General features: G+C 45.1%; 1 protein-coding gene across 2 annotated transcripts in view; it reads left to right on the forward strand.

Annotated features, from left to right (window-relative positions):
* The first annotated feature begins 454 nt into the window (after positions 1 to 454).
* The window catches only part of LOC134730977 (uncharacterized), a 116,145-nt gene continuing 93,202 nt past the window's right edge, over positions 455 to 23,397 (forward strand). Inside the window, exons 1-2 of one of the 2 annotated variants that reach the window (XM_063606781.1) lie at positions 455 to 1,030; positions 8,113 to 10,360. In XM_063606781.1, coding sequence (XP_063462851.1) covers positions 8,569 to 9,237 — 669 coding nt within the window. In that variant the 5' untranslated portion in view covers positions 455 to 1,030; positions 8,113 to 8,568 and the 3' untranslated portion in view covers positions 9,238 to 10,360. Of the gene's footprint in view, positions 1,031 to 8,112; positions 10,361 to 23,397 lie in introns of those variants that run through there. The other variant, XR_010112940.1, reaches the window with a different exon arrangement.

A 23,397-nucleotide genomic window follows, 5' to 3' on the forward strand; every position in this document is an offset into this window, starting at 1 on the left:
GGGCTTCCCTGGACCCCTTTCTTTCACTACAAAATTGATGCCAGTGCAGAGGCCTAAGATAGTTCTAAAATTCCAGACTCATCAACTCACAAAAATATCACTAATCATTCATACAGTGAGGCAGGATTTTAGAGGAGTATTTGGTTTGGGCCCCCATTTTAGACATGGATGTCACGGGCTCTTTTCTACTTCGAGGTTATTTTTCTATGTGCTCATCTGCATATCTGGAGATAGTTCTACACGAGGATCATGTGCCTGAGCCTCAGTGGCTGGTCACCACCCTAATGTGAGCCTCTTACCAGCCAACATTGTCCCCTAGGGAGACTCTTCCCTATGCCCTGGGTAGGACATTATCACTGCAACCGTGGATTCACAAAGGATTTTGAGACAAAAGATGTCTGCCCTGAGCACATATGCATTTTAGGAATGAGGAGAATGGATTCAAGACAGAGAAAAGATGACTGGAGTGGGTCAGATGTAAGGTGATGAAGGTGCGAATTATGCAGCGGTTATGCAGGTGAAAATTAATGCACATATATGAAGAGTTTGCGGAGTCAATTTGCAAATTATATGAACTGCTTGAGGCTGAGGGACAATATTGGGCTGGGAGTACATTGTGTTTGAGCATTTCTGTCTGTGTAGTGGGAGTGTGACTCACTGAAAGGTGAGGAAGTATGGGCCTTTGGCTGGAAGGTAGGGAAGAAAAGGGAACTGGGAGAAGTTGTTCTTGGTTATTACACAGGAAAACATGACCCCCAAAACTTTGTTGCTGGCAGAGAAGAAATATTGCTTAGCAGAGGGCATTTACTTAATGCAAAGAACTTCCTTTTCTAGGGGCCAGTTTTTTTTTTTTTCTTTAACCATCGCTACTCAAGTAACAAGATTTAAGCGAGTGCTGTTTTTTAAAATCCAGACTTTTTTTTTTCTTTTTAATTCAAGGGCCTAATCAAGGGAATGGAAGATGAGGAGAATGAAGGCTCTGGGAATTTATTTTCGTCGTGGACCGGACTTTTTATCAGCCAGGAGAAAGGTGAGTAAATATGACCTGGTGTTTTTGAAAACTGCATAAACTTCAGTGCTCGGGGATTTCCTGAAGGTGGCTCTTAATGGAGGCTCTTCCCCTAACACCCAGGAGACCTGTGGGTATGGGAAGGGGCCATCGGATTGCCACAGCGACTGGGTGGGGTGCCTCTGGCACTTCCTGGGAGGTCATCAAGGGTGCCAAGTGAGCCACGGTACATGGACACTCACACATAAAAGTCTTAAAGGCTGGTACCTCTCACAAAATGCCAACAGCACCTGCTCAGAGAAACAACGAGGCTGGACCTGCAAAATGAGCTTGCACCAAGGGCTCTGTGATTCCTTGACTTTAAGCTCAACCCTAAACTGATCGAGTCTTGTTGCCTGAGGTCTCTTTGGGAGGGAGCCTGCAGGCTGAGCCGGGATCAGCTGCTGGTGGTGAAAACAGATGCTGGGGTTGCGGCAGGGGAATCCTGGAGATGAGGAGGCACGGGAGCTGTGCATGCCAGGCCTGGCGGGAAAGGCTTTTCCAGAAAGCACCCAGGGCTGGAGAGACATAGTCCTGGGGACAACGCGGGCTGAGGCTTTGGGCAGGAGGTTCTACTGTGGCTGAATGCTGAAACTGGCTGAATGGGGCAGGCTTCAGGGTCTGTCAGATACCTGCCCCCAAGAAGCAGTTCCATAAAAGAGAAAAGAGAATCCCTGTCTTTTGTCCTTCTTTCCATCACAGATGTCAGCATCTGATGGCATTTCCCCTTCTGTGTGGCACAGTTCAGGGCTATTTGTTGGGTTTTACTAGAGAACAGCCTGTCTCCTGGGATTCTGTAGTGACGAGGCTTCCGCATGAAGCTTCAGATGTTCTAAAAAGCGGGATGCAGGGCCCAGTGAGCTGCAGAGTGATGAAGTGGGAGAAGTTCCCCAGTGTCGCTGCTGGGACACAATGCCTGACTCCCATAAGTAAAGCAACACTACAGGGGTGGCTTAGGATACACGCAGCCTGCCATTAGTGGAGGGGGCATTTGGTTTCCCCTAACAGGGATGAGGTACCATCATTGCTGCTCTGTGCCAGGTGTGGGAGGAAGCTTTTGTGGGGTGGGCCTCACAGGGTCTGGCCTGGAGGCCTGAGCGGCTCTAGTCTTTTCATGATGAAAAGCAGTGAGATTCTGAATTGGAGCAATACTATCTTCCAGCACCTGAGTCCTATAGCAACCAGCATGCTTCCACTGCAAAGTCTGGAAATGCATCTGGGAAGCATCAACCAAGGGCCAGATGCTCTGCCTGGTGGGGGACACCAGGGGACATTACCCTCAAGGAGTTAGCCTGTAGGGAAGGCAGACGGGAAAGCAAACGATGTCAATGGAGTTCAACACATGGCCACAATAGACAGCTGTAAAAGATAGGAAGGGGGCACAGACGAGGGGGTCATCAATTCTGCACAGGAGGGTAGAGGAGGCAGGGCAGGGAAATCTCCCCAGGAGATATGATGGCTGAGTGGGGCCTTGAAGAGTGGGTATAGAGTAGCCAAGATGACAAAGGGGTATGGAAGTCCAGGAAGAAGCTGTGGCATAACAAAGGCATGGCTGTGTGGAATAACACATGGAAGTTGTAAGTAGCTCCTTAGGGCTGTTTATGGAGGTGAGCTGGGAGCAGTGGCAGCTGGCAGTCAGGTAGGGGCCAGATTAAAGGACCTTTTGTGTCACATTAAGGAGCTGAGAAGTCATCCTGTGAATGAAATGGCACCTTGAGGGGCTTGAGGTTGGACAGCAAGGCAGTCGTAGCTGTGTATCTCTGCCAGAGGACGCTACACTGCCAAAACACATCGGAAGGATTGGGAAGGGGAAAGATTGGGATTTGCAAGGTCAGTTTTAGGAGGTCATTGTGCTTAAGAGTCTTGGTGATGAAGCCTGGGATGAAGGCACTGGCCCTGGGGTAGTTCAAGGGCACTTCTGTGATATACTCAAGAGGTGGACACAACAGGATCTCACGGTTCCTGGGAAATATGAGGCGGAAAAGGGAAATATAGCTCTAGAGCTCCAAATTGGGTGACAGAGTGAATTGTGGTGCTAACAACCAGGGTAAGGTATATAGGAGAAGGATTTTTGTTTTTGATTGAGAGTGGTTGGGCATGAGAGGTTGGGAGGAAAAAGAAAGAGAGAATGAGCTCAATGGAGTTAGTTTTAGACCCAGTGCATTTGAGATGTTTATGAGATGTTCAGGTGGAGATGTCCAGCAGGCAGCTGGGTGTATAGTGGAGCCCCCTGTCATTCACATAATTAATTTACTCAAATTTAAGGACACACAGTCAGCAAACAGAGAGACACAGAGAAAGAAATAGACAGTTTAAAAAGTGTTGATCACTCCACTCTGCTCAGCACATGCTTAGTACAGAGGATGAGATGGAAGACCCCCGCCCTCCAGTGCCTCAGTGGGGCCCAATTGCCAGGTGCACCTCGAAGCCTGAGCATCTGGCCTTGCTGAGTGTGGCTGTAGGGTGGGGCCAGCAGGCCTGTACCTGATGGCCAGATCTGACCCGTCACCTGTTTTTGTTTGGCCAGTGAGCTAAGAATAATTTTTAAAATTCTAAATGTTAAAAAACAAATCAAAAGAATATCTCATGACATGTAATAATTTTATGAAATCCAAATGTCAGTGTTTATAAAGTTGCATTGGAACATAGGAACAGGGAGTCAGCAGGGCCTTTCTGGAGGCTCTAGGGGAGAATCCATTCTCTTGCCTTTTTGCAGTTCCAGAGGCTGCCTGAATTCCTACACTTGCAGCTCCTTCTCCATCTTTAAAGCCAGAAATGAGGATTGAGTCTTCCTCCCATCACAGTGATTCTGACACTCACTCTTCTGCCTCCTCTTCCACATTTAAGGACCCTTGTGGTTACACTGAGCCCACCCAGGTAATCCAGGAAAATCTCCCCATCTCAGGCCAGTTGATGCACAGCCTTAATTTCATTAGCTACCTTAATATCCCTCTGCTATGTAACACAACTCGATTACAAGTTCTGGAAATTAGGACATAGACATCTTTGCTGGGGGGGTGGGTAGTTTTATCCTGCTGACCACAGATAGAGATACAGACTTGGGAATTCACAGATTTAGGGTGGTATTGAAGAGCAAGAGAACGGATGGTACAGCTCATGGAAAAGGCATGACTGAGATGAGGCATAAGGAAAAATCCATGGCACACACAAGGCTTTGAGTGGCACAAGAGGAAAATCCTAAAAAGGAGATGGAAACAGTAACAGTTCAAGGAAAGTATCTGATCTAGAAAGCCAAAAAGAGAAAATACTTCCAAGCAGAAGAGAGGAAAATGCTATATGGCAGCCAGGAGAGATCTGGGCTGAAAGGCAGCCTTCGGACTTGGTGACTACACATGGTGGTGGTGCCTGATGGCTTGGCAAGACCTGTTGTTAGTACCCTCGTCCCCTTCCAAGCCCCTGTGACTTGTCTGGGGAAGAAGAGTGGAGCACTTGATTTAGGCCTATCCACAGCATTGCTTTTTCCCGCCTGTAGGAGTTGGTTCAGGGCTGAGCGCTTGATTCTATGTGGGTCAATGAGAAGCAATGAGGAGCCATGAGATTGTGCTGGGATGATTTTAATGTAGGGTTTTTCCAGGCCTGTGGCTTCCATGACCATCCGTACACCCAAGTGAAGAAGGTTTGATGATGGAGTAAGGGAGAGAAGAGAGAGAGTAGGAATAAGAGCAAGAGAAAGGAGAGATTGAGAAGGAGAAATCAGGTCAGATGACATCATGTGAGCCCTGCTGAAGCCAAGACTGGACACCTCACTTCTGGAACCAATATATTTGTTTTTATTTTTCTGAAGTCAGTTGGAGCCTGGCTTTCTGTCACTTGAGCCATATGAATCCTATCTGATCTGGGGGTCTTTGGCATCTTTTGCCATGCAGAATCGGTGAGTAGAAGCTTGAAGATGGTGTGCTAAAAATGCATCTCACAAAAGAAAAGAGCCTCTAGTAGAGATGCATTCGCCTTGGTGACTACCATATGTTAAAAGATGAAGCCTGTACGATATTCAGAGAGGGCTCCCCGCTGGGCCTGTGCCCTCTCGGGCTCTCGGCTGACTCTCTGTGGTGATGACTGCTCTAGAGCAGCTGCTCTGGAAGCATGGACCTGGCACAAGCCACATCAGCATCACTTGGGAATTGGTTAGAAATCCAAAGTCTCAGATTTCTCCAGACTTCCTGGATGAGAAACTCTGGTGACTGTGGAAGCCCACAGTCTGTATTTTTAATAGGCCTTCCGAATGATTGTGATGTACACTAAGGTTTGAGAACCATTGTTCCTGGACTGCAGTTTCTAACTGTTGCAGGGAAGAGTATCACTGGAGGGTCATATTGGATGCACGTGGAATTCAGTGGATCTTGAGGTCAAGGGAGGCTGGAGATGTGATTTCCCTGCTGAAACTGACACACTGAAATTCTTACCTTTAAACACTTGGTTCACAGCCTCACTGCAACAACATGATTTTGTGATAGAAGTTGAAACACAGGTTTGGGTTTTCCTGAAACATCAAAGTGCTGTGATTTTCCAGTTGCAAAGACATGGCATCAACCTAAATGCCCATCAATGATAGACCGGATAAAGAAAATGTGGCACACAGACACCACAGAATATTATGCAGCCATAAAAAAGAATAAGATCATGTCCTTTGCAGGGACATGGATGGAGCTGGAGGCCATTATCCTTAGCAAACTAATGCAGGAACAGAAAACAAAATATCACATGTTCTCACTTACATGTGGGTGCTAAATGATGAGAACACACACGGACACATAGAAGGGAACAACACACACCAGGGCCTTTTGGAGGGTGGAGTGTCGGAGGAGGGAGAGGATCAGGAAAAGTAACTAATGGATACTAGACTTAATACCTGGGTGATGGAATAATCTGTACAGCAAAACCCCATGACACAAGCTTACCTATGTAACAAACCTATGCACATGTAGCCCGGAAGTTAAAATAAATGTTAAGAAAACAAAGGGCAGTGATTTGTGAGTTCTGGTTTCTTTTCTGGAAATTGTGATGATTGATTTAGATCTCTTTAGTCACAGCTGTATAATCCCACTGGCTCCTGATGAAGTGTGGTGTCATGGAAGAGAATGTGATCAATGAGGAAGCATCCCACTTCTTCAAGTACAATGGGGTGTACGAAAGCGGGTGTCTTCTATATAAAATGGAAAATGAAGCTCTTCGATAATGGATTCTTACTCTATCTAGGCCTTGACTGGGCTAAGAGCTATGCAGCGTGCTGCATAATAGAAGACATTTAATGGGGTGCATTTCAGAGACACAGAAATCCACCAGGACTCCCAGTTAAGATGGAGGGGGAAATGACCTTAGGAAAGTCTGAAGCACTTTCCTCAGAGGTAGGAGGTGAGTACCTGCTGGTGCCAGGTACTTTTGCTTTACTTCTCACAGCAGAGTAAACATTCATGGAGGTAGAAAACATGGGCTTGGAAGTCATGGAGCCTGAGTTTGAATCTTGGTGCTATCACTTGGTAGCTGTGTGACCTTAGATATGGAACCAAATCCATCTGAGCACCTGTTTTTCCATTTAGAAAATGGGGATAATACTTGTCTTCTTCAGTTGTCATGAGGTGTAGAAGGGATGTAAGAAGCACTTGATACATAAAACATACTCAGTTGATTTTCCTCTCCTCTAAGCCATCTATTATACTTCCCCAGTCTCCTTTCCTCAAGTGCCGAGCGTCTTCATGTTGCCCTCCTGAGTCTCAAGTCTTACACTCTTGCCAGACTGTTTCTCTGCTATGTCCTCAAGTCTTCAGAATTACTTTCCTTTCCTCCTCCAATAATAACCTCCCCTTTCCAACATAGCCAGGCTCGATGTTGCCATTACCATCTAATTAAAGAAATTGATGATCCTGCTGAACTTGACAGGGCAAGGCCTCCCAGGTGCTCACTGCTTTGCCCTTTCCAGTCTGCAAAGGAGCTGATTAAGCCACAGGACTCTCCTGCTGGCAGGTGTATGGAGAAGGTGCACCTTGGGGCTGATAGGTGCTTCTGGGATCTCCTCTCATGGATGCGTTCTCTCCTGCCTCCATTCATTCATTCATGCAGTGAACGGGTGGAGGGTCTGACTTACAAGAGCCAGGTACTGTGCTGGTTACAGGGGAAGGAAAGATGAATGAGATAGTCGTGCAAGTCAAGAAACTCAGACCTGGAGAGTAGACAGACTCAGAAAGTTATAATGAAGAATAGAGTATTTGGGGAATGCAGAAGAGGAGGCATAAGTCAACAAGATGGGTAGAGTGTGCCCGTCAGGAAAGGAGGATGCCTTCAGGAAGGTTTGAGTCTCAAAAGACAATTAAATAGGTGAAGAGGTCAGGAGATGGCCTGTTAGCTAAGGAGCCAGTATTACCAACAACAGAGATAAGACACACAGGGTGTGTTCCTGAGAACCCCAGAAAATTACATTGTTCCTCTGTACAGTTTGAGAAAATGTTTGAAGATAAGGCTGAGTTAGGCTGTGGCCTGCTAATTTTATCCAATGAATGGGCAGCCCCTATAAGTGTCCATTGGGCAGGGACAGGGAGTGGCTGATCAGACTTAACTAAATGTCTAGCTAAAATGTCTTCAGTGCTTACCACGTGCCAGGCACTGTTTTAAGCGTTTCACTGTGATTGAATCATTTAATGTAGCTCCCTCTAGCACGGAGGGGAGGATGGGCTTGGGAAGGGGAGACGGGGGGCAGGGAGGTTGATCAGAAGCAGGAATGAATGAACATGGGGTGAGGGTGGGGGGATAGGGGTCCAGTGGGTCCCCAGGAGTCCAGCGCTGGCAGTGGTCTGAAGAGTGGTATCATGGACCGAGCCAGAGAAGGGGGAGAGCAGCAGGCTCCCAGGAAGGGCTGAGTTATCTCTGGGAGTGCCCCATAGAGCTGGGCGTCACATCTCATGGGGAAAGGGTAGTTTGTCCTTGGACCCTGAAGCTGGAAATCTTGCATTCACCCCAGGTCTGGCCTTTGTACTACCAGGTGTTGGCTCGCTCTTTCCCGATTGTAAATACAATATCTCTGCCTCACACACATCTTTGTTCCAAACCAGATCTCTTGCAGGAGAGGAAAGTCGTCCGCGACAATGGCTTCTCCTTGCTCTTGTTGCACTGAAGCTTTGAGAACTGCTAGAAGCACCCGCGCTGCGGGAAGACAGCTGAACATCCTTGCCTCTCCAGGATGCCCTCAAAGGAGGCGAGTTTCTGCTACGCCGCCCTTGACCTCTGCCTTTGCCCGAGCGCTCTGCCCTCCTCAAAACGCACGCGGGCAGTGAGGGGCTCATCGCCTGGCGCCGCCGGTGGCGCCGGCTGCCAGCAGAGGGCAGCATTGAGACACGAACGAGGGAGCGCCCGCGAGGCGCCGCGGGGGCAGCGGAACCGCAGGACCCCAGCTCCGTGGCGGCTCCAACCTTTCAAGCGACTCCCCCGGGAACCCTTTCTGCCGGGTGTGGGCTGCCGAAAATGAGCAGGTGATAGGAGTGAAAAATGAAACAATTCTGTTCGGCAGAATGAAAATGAGTTGTCAATTAGCGTCTTATCTGCCGATGTCACCTTCTCCGCGCTTTAAGATGGCTTTGTCTGCGGGCAGGAGCCGGGGACCTCCCCAGGGCAGAAAGTGGTGGCGCCGCCAGCAGCGGGAGGGGCGTCAGGGGACCGAGCGGAGGCCGGGGGCGGGGGCTAAGGACCCAGGGCCCGTGCAGAAGGGAGGGCGCAGGCGTATTTCCAGCCTGCTGGGGCCAGGTGGAAGGCGACATCCCTGCCTCAGGGGGAGGCACGGGGAGGGCGCGCGAGAGGGCTGCCAGGATCGCGCTTCCCCTCGGTGGCCGGGGTCTGCTTCCGCGTCGGTTCTGTTTATCAGGAGGGCTGGGGGGGATGTTTGGAGTTTTCTTTGTCCTTCACGGTCTCAGTTGACCCTCTGCGGCCCCGCCATTCTCCTTGCCGGCTCCCTCTTGTGCTGTCGCAGATTCCTGGGCGCAGCACGAGTCTACACCTGGTCTTGGATCCTCTCTATTTGGCCAGAAGGGAGGGAGTCTTTTTGTCTCCATTTCCTGCCTCCACACTGTGGAGGCCGAGCCACGTTCCAGAGTCTGAGCTGGCCCTCAGCGGAGCTCTTGCAGGAAGCAGCCGAGGTGCGTCTCCGCCACGGACCCCAAGCTGCCCAAGTTAAGTCCTTCTAGAAGGGCGCATTCATGGAGACCAGAAAGAGAGCAGCAAGCGAGCTGGGAGGGCTGGGTTAGCAGGAGGCGGTCACTGTGAGATCCCCTTCCTTCAGACCCATTAAATAATGATTTTATCCTTGGGCGAAGGTTCCTTGCTGCTGCAAAAGCGGAATCTTTGCTGTTCCCCAGCGTGATTTATTTCTTTACAGATAGTATTGATTATTTCCTCTGGATGGTTACCCTCAAAGCCCCAATTTCACCCGCACTCATGGTCTTGGTGTAAATGAAAGCCGTCTCATTTGATGATCATGAAGACCATAAATTAACTTCCGCTAAGAGATTTGGAGTGAAGGGAAGCATTTCTTCCGTCCTATTAGAAGTGATACACTTGGCTGGTTGAGTCAAATTCCTACCTGGCACCAGCAAAGGAAATGCTTGTAACTAGTTGGAGAACCCAAAGCATATTTAGGAATATATACTTTAATTTTTTTATTATTTTATTTTATTTTTTATTTGTTTTTATTTTTTTCGAGACGGAGTCTCGCTGTGTCGCCCAGGCTGGAGCGCAGTGGCGCGATCTCGGCTCACTGCAAGCTCCGCCTCCCAGGTTCATGCCATTCTCCTGCCTCAGCCTCCCGAGCAGCTGGGACTAAGGCGCCTGCCACCATGCCCGGCTAAATTTTTTTTTTGTATTTTTAGTAGAGATGGGGTTTCACCGTGTTAGCCAGGATGGTCTCGATCTCCTGACCTCGTGATCCGCCCGCCTCGATCTCCCAACGTACTGGGATTACAGGCGTGAGCCATCGTAATTTTTTTTAAATTAAAATTTCTTGGAAAAAATTCCTGTTGTTTAAACATGTCAGTGGTGACGTATTACAGTGGTGGGATCTTAACTGAGTCAGGCACCTCTCTCCTTGTTACTAAGGGAGTGGTGAGGAAAGAGCAGAGATTTGTGATCAGACGGAACTGGGTCTGAAACACAGCTCTGCCTTTTACTAATTTTATTATTTCACTTATCTGCGCTCATCTGAACTCATCTAAATGGGTGTAATAATGGCTCACCTTGAATGCAAATACATATAAAGTAAAATAATGTGTATAAAATGTCTGCAGCCCTCTAGGTCCTCCATATTAACTTCCCTTTTTTCATCCTCTTCCTGCTTCTCCTCCTCCTTTTTCTTTTCTTTCTTGTCCTTCTCCCACTTTGCATGGTCGAAAGGCCATAAAATAAACATTGAGACAAATGGAGCCTACCTTATAACCTCAGTTGTATACAAGCTCACTTAAAAAAAGTTACAGCATTTGGCAAATGGAATATATGTGTGTCTTGTGTGTGTGTATGTTATGTGCATACACACACATATTTATTTCTATATTTATCTGTAAGTTGAATACTGGCTCCATTGACCAATATATTGGCTTATGTATATATATATATATTTTACATATGGGCCTATAGGCCAACAATGAACATTAATTCTCTCTCTCTTTCTCTCCATCCCTGCTACACTTTTCCTGGAGATGAATACATAAAAATAGGTATTATATGAGTTGAGTACCACTTACTCTCACAAGGCTCTTTTGTGAAGCCCAAGTCACAAATAATACTTCACTTATTCACTTATTTTAATTAACTTTTGTACAGAATATCAGGATTGGACAAGATTTTGCTCATCTGATTCCACATTACACTTGATAATTTTTGATATGTCTGATATTTGCCTCCACTCCCCAGCATAGGACAGGTTGTTGGCCAGTCTCTGCTGGTGACGTAGTTCCAGAGTCAGCCCCGTCTACCATACGATGGCCTTAGAGAGTCTGTTTTTATTTTGAGCAGGGCTCTATTGGCCCTGATTCTGTTTTCTGAAATACTCCAGATTTGTAGGTGTCCATCTTCCCTTAATCTTTTCTTCTGGCTAGGCATTGCTGTTTTTCAGAAGTTTCTTATACAGCACAGTTTTTCTTGTGCACAGGCCTCACCTCTGGATTATAAACTTGTGCAGACCCTCTTTGTAACTCTCACAATAGCCAGTGATATGGTTTAGCTCTGTGTCTGCACCCAAATCTCATGTCAAATTGTAATCTGACATGTGAGGGAGCGACGTGGTGGGAGATGATTGGATCATGGGGGTGGTTTCCCCCATGCTGTTCTCGTGATAGTGAGTGAGTTCTCATGAGCTCTAATGGTTTAAAATGTGGCACATCCCCTCTCTGTCTCTTTCTTGCTGCCATGTAAGATGTGCGCTGCTTCCCCTTCGCCTTCCACCATGATTGCAAGTTTCCTGAGGCCTCCCCAGCCATGTGGAACTGTGAGTTAATTAAACCTCTTTCCTTTATAAATTACCCAGTCTCAGGTAGTTCTTTATAGCAGTGTGAAAATGGACTAATACAATTGGGACGTTGGCCTTGCCATGAGTAAGTGGGCCTCACTTAAGTCTCATTGGCTGATTGAGAAGCATCACTAGGAAAAAAGGGAAAGGAAGAAACAATGCCTGCCTCTTGCCATCACAGATAAAGCATATCAAGTTGAGGCTACCAGACTGCTTGGCAAATATGTCACCTTTCTTTTTTGTAGCCTTTCTTACATTGAGTCCTGGCCTTCTGGGGAGCCACTGAACCTGAGCAAAACAGGCTTCTCATGCTTGTCTTGTCAACTTTAATTTATGAGAGTACAGCTCAGATTAGAGGGGAGGAGGGGGAAACAGATACACACCTTCTGTAATGCCAGGAGGGATTGCTCCTTTCTGGTTGTTCTGATCTGGTGATATTTTCATAGAGCAAGTGAACCCAGCTTTCAAACCTCTTCGACACTTGTGAATGGACATACTTGCTATTAAGATGAGAAATATAGGATTAACCACCCAAGCAAATTAAGATGGAAAGATGAAACATCCTATTGAAGGAAGCAAATTAATAGCATTCTTGTTTGAATTACCTGAACTAGATGAGTTAAATTGTTTTCTCTTCAGCTATTGATATTATCCATTCTCAACTTTGCTTTGTATGTGATCATAATCTTTAGATTCGAATTAGATTCAAATTAGATTGAAATCCTGAAACAGAAACAAACAAGGGAAAACAGCCTACCACATCCACCAGACTAATCAGAAACCATAATCTTAATTTTGGATAAAATATACTTTTAAAAATACACTTGAGGCCAGATAGGTAGAGTCAAGGAAGTAACCCTGTCCTTGTGGTGCAGCAACTGTGGTGACCGTACAGTCAACACAATAAGCCCCAGGATTTGCACTGTGGTCCAGCTCATTCAAGCAAGGCTATCTTCAGCAGGGAATTTCCCCTGCAGAAAGCATGCGCACTTTGATTTTACCTGTCCTCAAACTGCTCATTCTGGGTGGAGAATTAAGATGCTAATGAGACTTGTGACATATGAGCAAGCATGTAGAGCTACTGCGTGTGTGCACTCAGAGAACCACCCAGAACATGCTTACTAGCAGCAAACACCTATTCCCACCCCCTTATGAATAATCATGTAGGACTCCCATAAAGAGAGTCTCCCTAGTGCCAGTCTTTGCTGTCTCATCCTTTTATGAGCAGCCTGCCCTGAATTCTCTCTCTCAGAGTGTACTGTCTATTCTGCACCTAATTTTAAAAATATTATTTTTATTTTACAATAAATTACTCTATGCTGGATCTTCTTTGCTGTGCTCTTATTTAAATTCATATATATATAATATGAATATATTATATATAATATGTACATATTATATGTACATAATATTCTCATATTTAAATTCACATATATAATATGTATATATTATATATACATAATATATATACACATAATATGTATATATTATATATACATAATATATATACACATAATATTCTCATATTAAAATGAGAAATATGGGATTAACCACCCAAGCAAATTAAGATGGAGAGATGAAACATCTTACTGAAGGAAGCAAATTAATAGCATTCTTGTTTGAATTACCTAAACTAGATGAGTTAAATTGTTTTCTCTTCAGCTATTATTAATATCCATTCTCAACTTTGCTTTATTGTATATATATACATATATATATACTTTAAGTTCTGGGATACATGTGCAGAACGTGCAGGTTTGTTACATAGGTATACACATCCCATGGTGGTTTGCTGCACCCATCAACCCATCACCTGCCTTAGGTATTTCTCCTAATGCTATCCTCCTCCTAGACCTCCAGCCCCCAACAGGCCCCAGTGTGTGATGTTCCCCTCCCTGTGTCCATTTGTTCTCATTGTTCGACTCCCGCTTTATGAGTGAGAACATGTGGTGTTTGGTTTTCTGTTCTTGTGTTAGTTTGCTGAGAATGATGCTTTCCAGCTTCATCCATGTCCCTGCAAAGGACATTAACTCATCCTTTTTTATGGCTGTATAGTATTCCATGGTGTATATGTGCCACATTTTCTTTATCCAGCCTATCATTGATGGGCATTTGGGTTGGTTCCAAGTCTTTGCTATTCACTTTGTGAATAGTGCTGCAATAACATATGTGTGCATGTATCTTTATAGTAGAATGATGTATTATCCTTTGGGTATATACCCAGTAATGGGATTTCTGGGTCAAATGGTATTTCTGGCTCTAGATCCTTGAGGAATCGCCACACTGTCTTCCACAATGGTTGAACTAATTTACACTCCCACCAACAGTGTAAAAGCATTCCTATATCTCCACATCCTGTTCAGCATCTGTTGTTTCCTGAATTTTAATGATTGCTATTCTAACTGGCGTGAGATGGTATCTCATTGTGCTTTTGATTTGCATTTCTCTAATGACCAGTAATCCTCCGCTTCCTGGGTTCAGGTGATTCTTCTGCCCCAGCCTCCCCAGTAGCTGGGATTACAGGTGCCCGCTGCCACACCCAGCTAATTTTTGGTATTTTTAGTAGAGACAGGGTTTCACCATGTTGGTCAGGCAGGTCTCGAACTCCTGACCTCAGGTGATCCATTCACCTTGGCCTCCCAAAGTGCTGGGATTACAGGTGTGAGCCACCGCACCCGGCCAATGAGCTTTTTTCCATATGTTTGTTGGCTGCATAAATGTCTTCTTTTGAGAACAAAAGCCAAAATTGACAAATGAGATCTAATAAACTAAAAAGCTTCTACACAGCAAAAGAAACTATTATCAGCATGAAAAGGCAACCTACAGAATGAGAGAAAATTTTTGCAATGTATCCATCTGACAAAGGGCTAATATCCAGAATCTACAAGGAGCTTAAACAAATTTACAAGAAAAAACAAACAACCCCATGAAAAAGTGGGCGAAGGATATGAACAGACACTTCTTAAATTTTTTTAAAGTAAAAAGACAAGAACCGTGATATCACAACAGCCGTTAACACATCCACTGAAATAAAAACGTTGGGGTTGGAGTGTGATTGGTTTTCTGAAAGAATAAAAGGTGACTCTTCAAATATGGTAGGTACAAAGACCCGTTGTACTGTTTACATTTCAAAACTAGGTTTAAGCTGATAGCTTTGAAGATGAAACAAGAGGAGGAGGAGCCAGGCCAGGTCCTTGGGGGCATCTTGCCTGTCCTTCCCCCTCCTGCTGCATCAGTGTCTCCAGTGTCTGCTGTGCAGAAGCTTTTTAGTTTATTAGATCTGATTTGTCAATTTTGGCTTTTGTTCTCAAAAGAAGACATTTATGCAGTGTCTCCAGGCTTTTCAGTTACCAACCCCTCCCCTCGGGCAAGTCACACAGGCACCCACGGCTGCTGGAAACAATTGTGGTCAGTGGATATGGGCAGTTATGATGTCGTCTCTTTGTGGGGCACTCACAGTATCCAAGGTGGCCACTAGCATGCCTCTTCTCCATGCATTTGATCTCATCATAATTCTGTCACGTAAGTGTTACAAATTCCCAGTTCTGGGTGAGGAAACGGAGGCACAGAAAGATTAAGTAATCAGAGGAAATTTCTTCTGTGGGTTACTGGAAGGCTTCAGATTTAAGACCAGTTTCCTTCTATCCCAGCATGTTTCTCAGACCTATTGCATTGCTGTGCAGTCTGAAAATGTGTCCTCCTTTGTTGCTCATGGTGAGTGGCAGCAGTGCCCTCTTTCGTTGTTTGTATCTGGAGGCTGTCATCACCATCAACATCAGTTCCAAAATCTTACTTTTCTTGCAGCATGTGGCTTCACAGGAAAAAAAATTAAATGCACAGGACTTCAGCTTGTTATTAGCTGAATTCACATGTGAAATACACTTTTTTAAAAGAGGGAAGTATGTCACTCTAAGTCAAGGAAATAAGTATCTTAGCATAAACCTATGAACCTGATATTCCAAGTTTAACCCCTATTTAGTAAGGATTAAATGGGGTTCTAGCTGCCATAGAAAAGGAGGAAGGGGTTCCAATTGATACTGGAAGGCAGGACACAATCCCCAAGAAAGGACTCTGAGTAATGAGGGAGGATCCCCCTGGAAATGGGGGTGCTCTCCATGAAATCTGTGCCCAGGCCCATGGAAGGCATCCTGCAATGCCCTCTCATCAGAGAGGACTCACATTCCCTACAGTGGCACCACAAATTTGTGAGTGACATTTAGGGAACCATGTAGCATGGTGAAATAAAATAATGTTCATATTAGAAAAACTGTTCCTGATGGATCACATTTCAGCAGATAAGATATTAGTTCTTGGCCTAATAACATATGGCACAGAATCAGCAAGGAAGAACAGGACAAATGGCGAGGAGCATTATTGGATTGAGGGTGTCCCCAGCCATGCTGGCTGAGCTTCACCAGCTGCCTCACTTAACTTTATCTGTAGTTTGCTCTATCTGTCTGCATCCATACACATGTAAATAAATGTTCACACTGTGACTTGTATACAGCATTTATGTCATGGCATGGTGTGATGTGAATTCATATCATCAGCATGGTGGTGGGGTCTTCATACAGTCTTTAGTTAAAGACACCCTTTAGGTATTGTTTTGGCAACATATCTGAACTAGGTATGTATGCTCAACCTGCAAGTGAGGTGACTCTCCTGGTGGCCAAATCGAGCAGGTCAGGGCAATAGCAACCCTTGAAAAAGAGCAGCTGAAATAGGACCTCCTTCTACTGGGGGTGTCCCCTTTATAAGATGGAGAGCTTTTCAGAGCAGGTGAACAGACTGGGCATTGAAAGTCCTTATTGATGCTTCAGCCTGAGGGAGAAAGGGAATCACGTGTTTCCAGTGCAAACCTCAAGCTGGCTTGGGGAAAGACCTAGTCATGAGCAAGGTCTTTAAATATCCAGACCTCAGCTTGAAGCCTCACTCAATGAAACAGAACGGCCGAGAGATTTTTCACTTGTTTTGATGGCAGTTCTATTTCTTGGAAGTTAGGAGAGGTGGATATTGCAACTGTGGAACTAGTTCAGATCAACTAGGTGAATACATAGTAATTGAAAATACCCGGGTGTAAAAGAGAATGTCATCTGAGCCACAAAGACATTTCTGGGCATAGTAGTTATACTGGGCACCTATGCATTTAGAAATTCAGTTTTCAAAATATCCTAGATAGGTGTAACTCTATTTAATTCTTGTGTGGGTTTCTTTTCTATCACTTTCTGCTTTACCCTCTGAAAATGTCTCCATATCCTCAAATAAAAAGTATGAAAAACAAAAGTAACATAGGAAAAGGCAAAAACAAATGGAACTTGCTTAATTCCTGTTTTCCATTTAAATATTTCTCAGGGATAAGAATTTTATTGGAAATGGTAGCATTGACTACCATAAAAGGAACTCAGCATTAGATCAATGCTTATAAAAGTGAGTCTGTTATGGTTTATACATTTTTAAGTCTCTGGCCAAACTGGGTTGTATCATAGGAAAGTGAGAAAAAAAACTTATATATTCAATTGCAATGACGCTGTCAGGAACCCCTGAGGGGTCTTGGAGCATGATCCAGGGGCCTTATAGTAAAGACAGAATTTTCAAATGAGAAAAATCAAAACGTGTATTCTGAACTGGTGAGCCTATGTATAGTTTAGGCAATATTTCAGAACACATATTTAGAACATAGTTTTAAACGGGAGTTTTTGAGTACTCCAAGTCAGGAGCAGTGATCTCTCAAATTCAGCATTGGTTCTTAAGGATGCCCTGTCACACTGACAACCTTTCTTTATTCTTTGGGTCCTGAATGAATGTATATGGTATACTTGAATTTCAGCAAGATGTCTTGCATATTTCTCACTTACGTGGACTGTCTCATAATATTGTTAGCTGGATCAGTAACTGCTTGAATACTCATATTCTTTCTCTGTCCCAGCCTGGGAGATGCTTTTATCACAACACAGATGTGGAGGTGGGTGGCATGCTTATCAAATCTGTGGTGACATATGGAAGGACAGTTAAAATCCTAAATGACAACATCCACAGTACAAAAGAACAATATTAAACAGGTGGCCAGATGGCCTCAATAGAAAAAAGTCGACACCAGGCTCCTACCCTTGCCTGCCCCTCCCCACTCTCATTGATACAGTGAGAGGCTACTCGTGATGAGGTTTTGCAGTAGCATGTGATGGATAGATGCCATTTTTAGTTGGCTGAGAGATTAATAATGGAGAGCTAACAAGATACAGGTTCCTCCAGGCTTTTGCAGCTTTGGAATTTGAGATTTAGAAGCACAGTTGATACCAGTGTGGTGTCCAGAGCAAGGGAGCTCTCTGATGGGCCCATCTTTCCTGTGACAGCCAGACCAAATCTAGACTGCTCTATCCCACTTTGAACAGTGCATTTCCAGAGAGACATTGCTAAACAGGTGTATATGATTGAAATGACTGAGGAATATAGATGTTCAACCAAGAGAAAAGAAGACTGATATGTGTGTGCCGACACATGTGTACGTGTGTCGTGATATCTGGGTTCAAACATAGCAAGAGTCACTTGCAGAAAGAGGACTGGAAATATGTTGTGTGATTCCAGGAACATTCCAATTGCAGCTCAAATCTCACTTTCTCAGAGGCTCAGAGGACCCATTTATGGTCCCCATAGAAAGCAGCCCCTCCCAGGCACACTCCCATTTAATTTCTGCTATAAACACTTAGCATAAGTTGAAATTTTTTTTGGTTGTTTTCTTATTAAAAAAAAATCCACTAAAATATAATCTCCATGAAGCAAGGGCCTTGTCTTTCTTGTTCAATGCTATATCCCAGGTGCCCAAACCAATACATTGCACACAGTAGTTACTTACTAAAAAAATAGTTGAAAGAAAGGGAGGAGAGGAAGAAGAAAGGAAGGAAACAAAGAAAGAGATAGAATCAGCCAGGCGCAATGGCTCATGCCTGTAATCCCAGCACTTTGGGAGGCTGACGTGGGTGGATCACCTGAGGTCAGGAGTTTGAGACCAGCCTGGCCAACATGGCAAAACCCCATCTCTACTAAAAATACAAAAATTAACCAGGTGTGGTGGTGCATGTCTGTAATCCCAGCTACCTGGGAGGCTGAAGCAGGAGAATCACTTGAACCCGGAAGGTGGAGGTTGCAGTGGGCCAAGATCACGCCACTGTACTCCAGCCTAGGCGACAGAATGAGACTCTGTCTCAAAAAAAAAAAAAAAAAGAAAAAAGAAAACAGAAAAAAAGAGAGTATCAGTGAATTCCAATGCAGAAAAGTAGAAGCAGTGGATAGAGTTGTGGGAGACTCATTTGAACTTAACATGAGGTGGGATGTTCTAATAATTGCATCTGGCATTTGAGCCAGCTCTTTCTGGAGACAGTCCCTCTAACTGGATATTTTCAAAGGGAGTATTGTAGCCCAAAACTAGAAGGTGAAATAGAGTCAATGACTCCTACAATTTATTCTGACCTTGAGATTAAGCTAAAAATATATTTTATACTTAAAATTTGCCATCCTTTTTAGGAATTCAACATTCTATAACATCAACCAAGCCTTATCAGCTAAGCCATGTGGATTCTGCTTATTAAGGAAGCACATAGCTGCGGGTGAGGGGAAGAGGTGAGAATGTGACTGTGCTCAGAATCTGTGACTATCACAAGGCTGAAAATCCCACTTCTGAGTAGCTTTGGGAAAGTCAATTTTAACTTTTTGTTTCAGTTTTCTCATTTGAGAAAGGTGTGTGTGTGTGTGTGTGTGTGACTCTCCTGCAAGGGGATGGACTCGACCTGGTGCAGGCCAGGAAATCCTTTGTCAGTGAGATGGGAACCCTTAAAAGACATGATTTAGTTTCCCACATTCCAGTTTTGCTCTTCTCCAAGCCCAGGAATGCCTCACTTCTGGTCCAGCAGGGGAAGGCACTGAGCTTGCCAAAGGAAAGCTACACAGAGAGCCAGGGGCATGACGCTTAGGACTTCCCATGGTTGACCAGACGTTTGGGCAGCTTTTGGCGACTTATCTATTCCCTTCCACATTTCTCTAAGCTTAGTCTCCTGAGACCAGATGCTAGGGGAGACTGGCCTTTGTCTCATTCTCCACACCTCACCCCCACATCCAGTTTCTATGGGGGTTGGGGGCGTTTGGGAAGCCTGGCTTTGATTCCACGCCCTGCCCTCCTCCCCTTCCACGCAGACCATGATGGGAGCTTGGCCCCCTGCCCACAATGCAGATCGGCAGTCCAGCAGAGCTTCCTCTACTGCTTCAAGGGTGAGACAGCAGTAGCTGTGCCAAGGAATCCCAGCTGGTGTGTGCATGTGTGTTCCTTGCCTAGGTAGCATCCACCCTTTGGTACATTGTGGCCACTCCCTCTTTTCTGTGGTTTCACTTGAAGCTGTGGCTCGAACTGGCCCAGTGTGGGCTGGTTCCTGGAGTTGATACGTAGACATTGCGAGTGATAAGTCCACTTTTCACAGAGGTTGCTATGCTGGGAGGATGAGCATCTAGACCCCTGAAAGTTATCGTTCCTGGCCACAAGCAAAAAGCTACCTGCAGCAGGTGAATTGGCCACAAACCAAAGCACAACCTCAAATGGAACCAGAGAGAGCCAGGGACATTCTTGGGGCCTGTATAAGCCAGATGTGGGAGCCAGTGCACCCCCAGACTATGTTTGAGCAGTTTAGATTTGTCACTTGCAAGAAAAAGAATTTCAATGAATGCATGAGCTACCAGTGGCAAGACAGGCACAAACTCTTGTATCTACTTACAGGCAACAGAAAGGCAATGAGAGGGGAAGAGAGGTGAGAGCCAAGCTTCTGAGATAACAGTTTAGCAGCTTGGTGGAATTTGAAAGGTAGGTACTGAAGTCAAGGGGGCTCTTCAGAAGATATTGCAATAAACAAAATGGAAAAGGGTCCAAATGGTTAAACTAATATTTACTGAATATTGAAATATTTATTTATAGGCCCTTGAGCTCTATTCTTAATTACGTTATCTTGTTAATATTCACAATAACCCTATGAAGTATATATTCTCCCCATTTTAGTCATGAGAACACTAGGGCTTAGTGGGGTTAAATTACTCTTTCAAGACCCCACGCCTAGAAAGAGGCAGTTTTATGGAGGCTAGATCATCAGCCTTATTTCTGTTTCTAGTACCCCCAAAGACTTCTGAAAGTGAGAATAGGGCCCTAAGGAGAGCTGTGTGTTTTTGTGAACGACAGGATATCAAAGCAGGGGACAGTAGGAGGCAGTGAGGGATGGGAGCACCCAGGCCCCGGGTGTGCCTTTCACAGGGGGAGGGGAGAAGTGATGAGTCCAACTTTGGATGTGCAGAGTTCAAGAGGGCCCCTGCTGGTTCACCCAGGGCCTTGCACAGTGCCTGGCATCTAAGAAGTGGCTCGCAAATATTTCCTGAAAGAAGTAGTTTCTAATTCATGTCTTTTTCCCTTGCTAGGGGTGATCCAGTCAAATATAAGGCCCCTTCCTTGCTGAATTTCTGATCTGAGGTCTTTAGGGTCCTAGTTTATGAAAGTTGAAGTAATGAGTTGGAGAGCTTTAGAGGAAGGCAGACGTCAGATAAACATCCTAACCTTTGCTCTTCTCTCCACCTGCTGGGCATGCCATGGAGGAGGATATTTTGCCCCCCGCCCCCAACTTTCTTTTCTATTTCTTCTTCTTCTATTGGCTGGTGTGGGTTAAGATTATCTATCTATATGTCTTAGCTCAGGCTGCTACAACAAATTACCATAGGCTGGGTGGCTTAAACAACAAACATTTATTTCTCACAATTCTGGAGCCCAGGATGCCAAGATCAAGGTGCCAGCAGATTTGAGGTGCAATGAGGGCTCACTTCCTGGTTTGCAGATGGTTGCTTTCTTGCTATGTCTTCACATGGCAGAGGGAGAGCACAAGATTGCTCTTGTATCTCTTCTTGTATGGGCATGGATCCCATCATTAGGGCCCTACCCTCAGGCCTTCATCTGAACCTAACTACCTCCTGTCTCAGCCCGTTTGTACTGCATGGGGAATTCATAAATAATAGAAATTTATTTCTCATAGTTCTGGAGGCTGGAAAGTCCAAGATCAAGGCTCCGGCGGGTTCGTTTGTATGGAGAAAGCTGCTTTCTTCTTCCAAGATGGCGCCTTATCACCACGTCCTCACAAGGCAGAAAGGGTCAATATTGTGTCTTCACATGGTGGTAGGCAGAAGGGCAAAAGCATTTAGCTAGGTCCCATCCCTTCAGTCCTTCCATAAGGCACTGATCCCATCCATGAGAGTGGGGCTCTCAGGGCATAGCACCTCTCAAAGGCCCCACTTCTCAGTACTGTTGCATTGGGGATTACATTTTAACTAAATTTTGGAGGGGATATAAACATTCAATCCCCAGCATCTCCTAAAGGCGCTGCCTCAAAATACTATCACGTTGGGGGTTAGGGGTTCAATATATGAATTTTGGAGAGTCACATGCATAGCACTACAGGTATCTGAAAATGGTGAGTAGTAGATTAGGAATAGGTCAAGTGCAGTGCCTCACACCTGTAATCCAAACACTTTCAGAAGGTGGGCGGATAACCTGAGGAGTTCGAGACCAGCCCTGGGCAACATGGTGAAGTCGGTCTCTACAAAATACACACAAAAAATTAGCTGGGCATGGTGGCACAAACCTGTAGTCCCAGCCACTCCGGAGGCTGAGGGGTGCTGCACTCCAGCCTGGGTAACAGAGCGAGACCCTGTCTCAAAAAAATAAAAAGGAAAAAAAGAAGAAGACCAGGGATAAACAGTACTAACCATCAAATTATTTTCTCTATGCAGAGCACAAGCAAATTTTCAAAATGAGTAATAACAAATTCAGTATTTGAGCCATCGTAAATAAGGACTTGAAATGGACAGATTTGCATTTTAGAATTGCCAGTCCAAATGCTCAAATATGGACTTTTGATGTCTAATCAAGAAGCTGCAATTAAAATTTGAAATTTCAATGTTCGCAGGAAAGCAGTCACGATGGTGTGCCAAATGCTTGCCTTTGGAGGCTTTGTGAAAATGTTTACAGGTTAGAAGAAAGAAATGGCTCTCCCAGATGGTGGCTGTGGGCAAGGGATTTCTCCAGGGTCAATGGTGTGAAGAAAATAAGAAGTGCTGCTTTGTTTTGTTTTTGGCAGCTGGCAAGGTAAGCAGGAAAATAAAATCCTCCAATAAGAATAAAGGCAAGCGGGAGAGCAGGTTTGTGCCACAGTCGGGGAGCTGAGAGACTGGGACCCAGCACAGCCCACACTCAGGGCTCTGAGTCAGCCCAAGGGAAGGTGCCTCGTGGTCTCAGGGCTGGGAAAGGAGATGGGGGTTGCCTAGAAACTCTGTGCCCTGCTTACAGTGTTCGCTGCCATCTGTCCCTGCAAAATGATGGTTCCAGTGCTTGTCCTGGGTCTCAGGTAGTCTCAGGGATATTGGAGGAAGGGATGAACTTAGGCCACCTGGCAGGCCTGAAACTGGTGTCCTGGGGGCATTTTCAAGCAAAATTGCACCAATACAATTGGATGAGGTTTAGATGTGGAAAATAGCTTGTCCTTGCCAAGTCCTTCAGAATCCATTTTTAGCTACATCCCTAGGTTTTTAAGAGTGAATATCTGGGAGCTGGACAAAAAATCCTATAAATCAGACACCACTTTCTTCTTCCCCACAAAGAAGAGAGCGGCAAAAGGAAACTCAAGGCAGCAATTACAAGAGGCTCAGCACTGTTCCTGCTTTTTTTGCTTCTTTTCTGTAGTTTGGTCTTGCTTTGGCTTTGCTATCCTCCACTGTTCACACTATTAATATGAAACCCAAGATGCTTTTTTTTGGTTTTTTTTTTTGTTTGTTTGTT

This window comes from Pan paniscus, chromosome 7 (assembly GCF_029289425.2).
Source record: "Pan paniscus chromosome 7, NHGRI_mPanPan1-v2.0_pri, whole genome shotgun sequence".
NCBI lineage: Eukaryota > Metazoa > Chordata > Mammalia > Primates > Hominidae > Pan > Pan paniscus.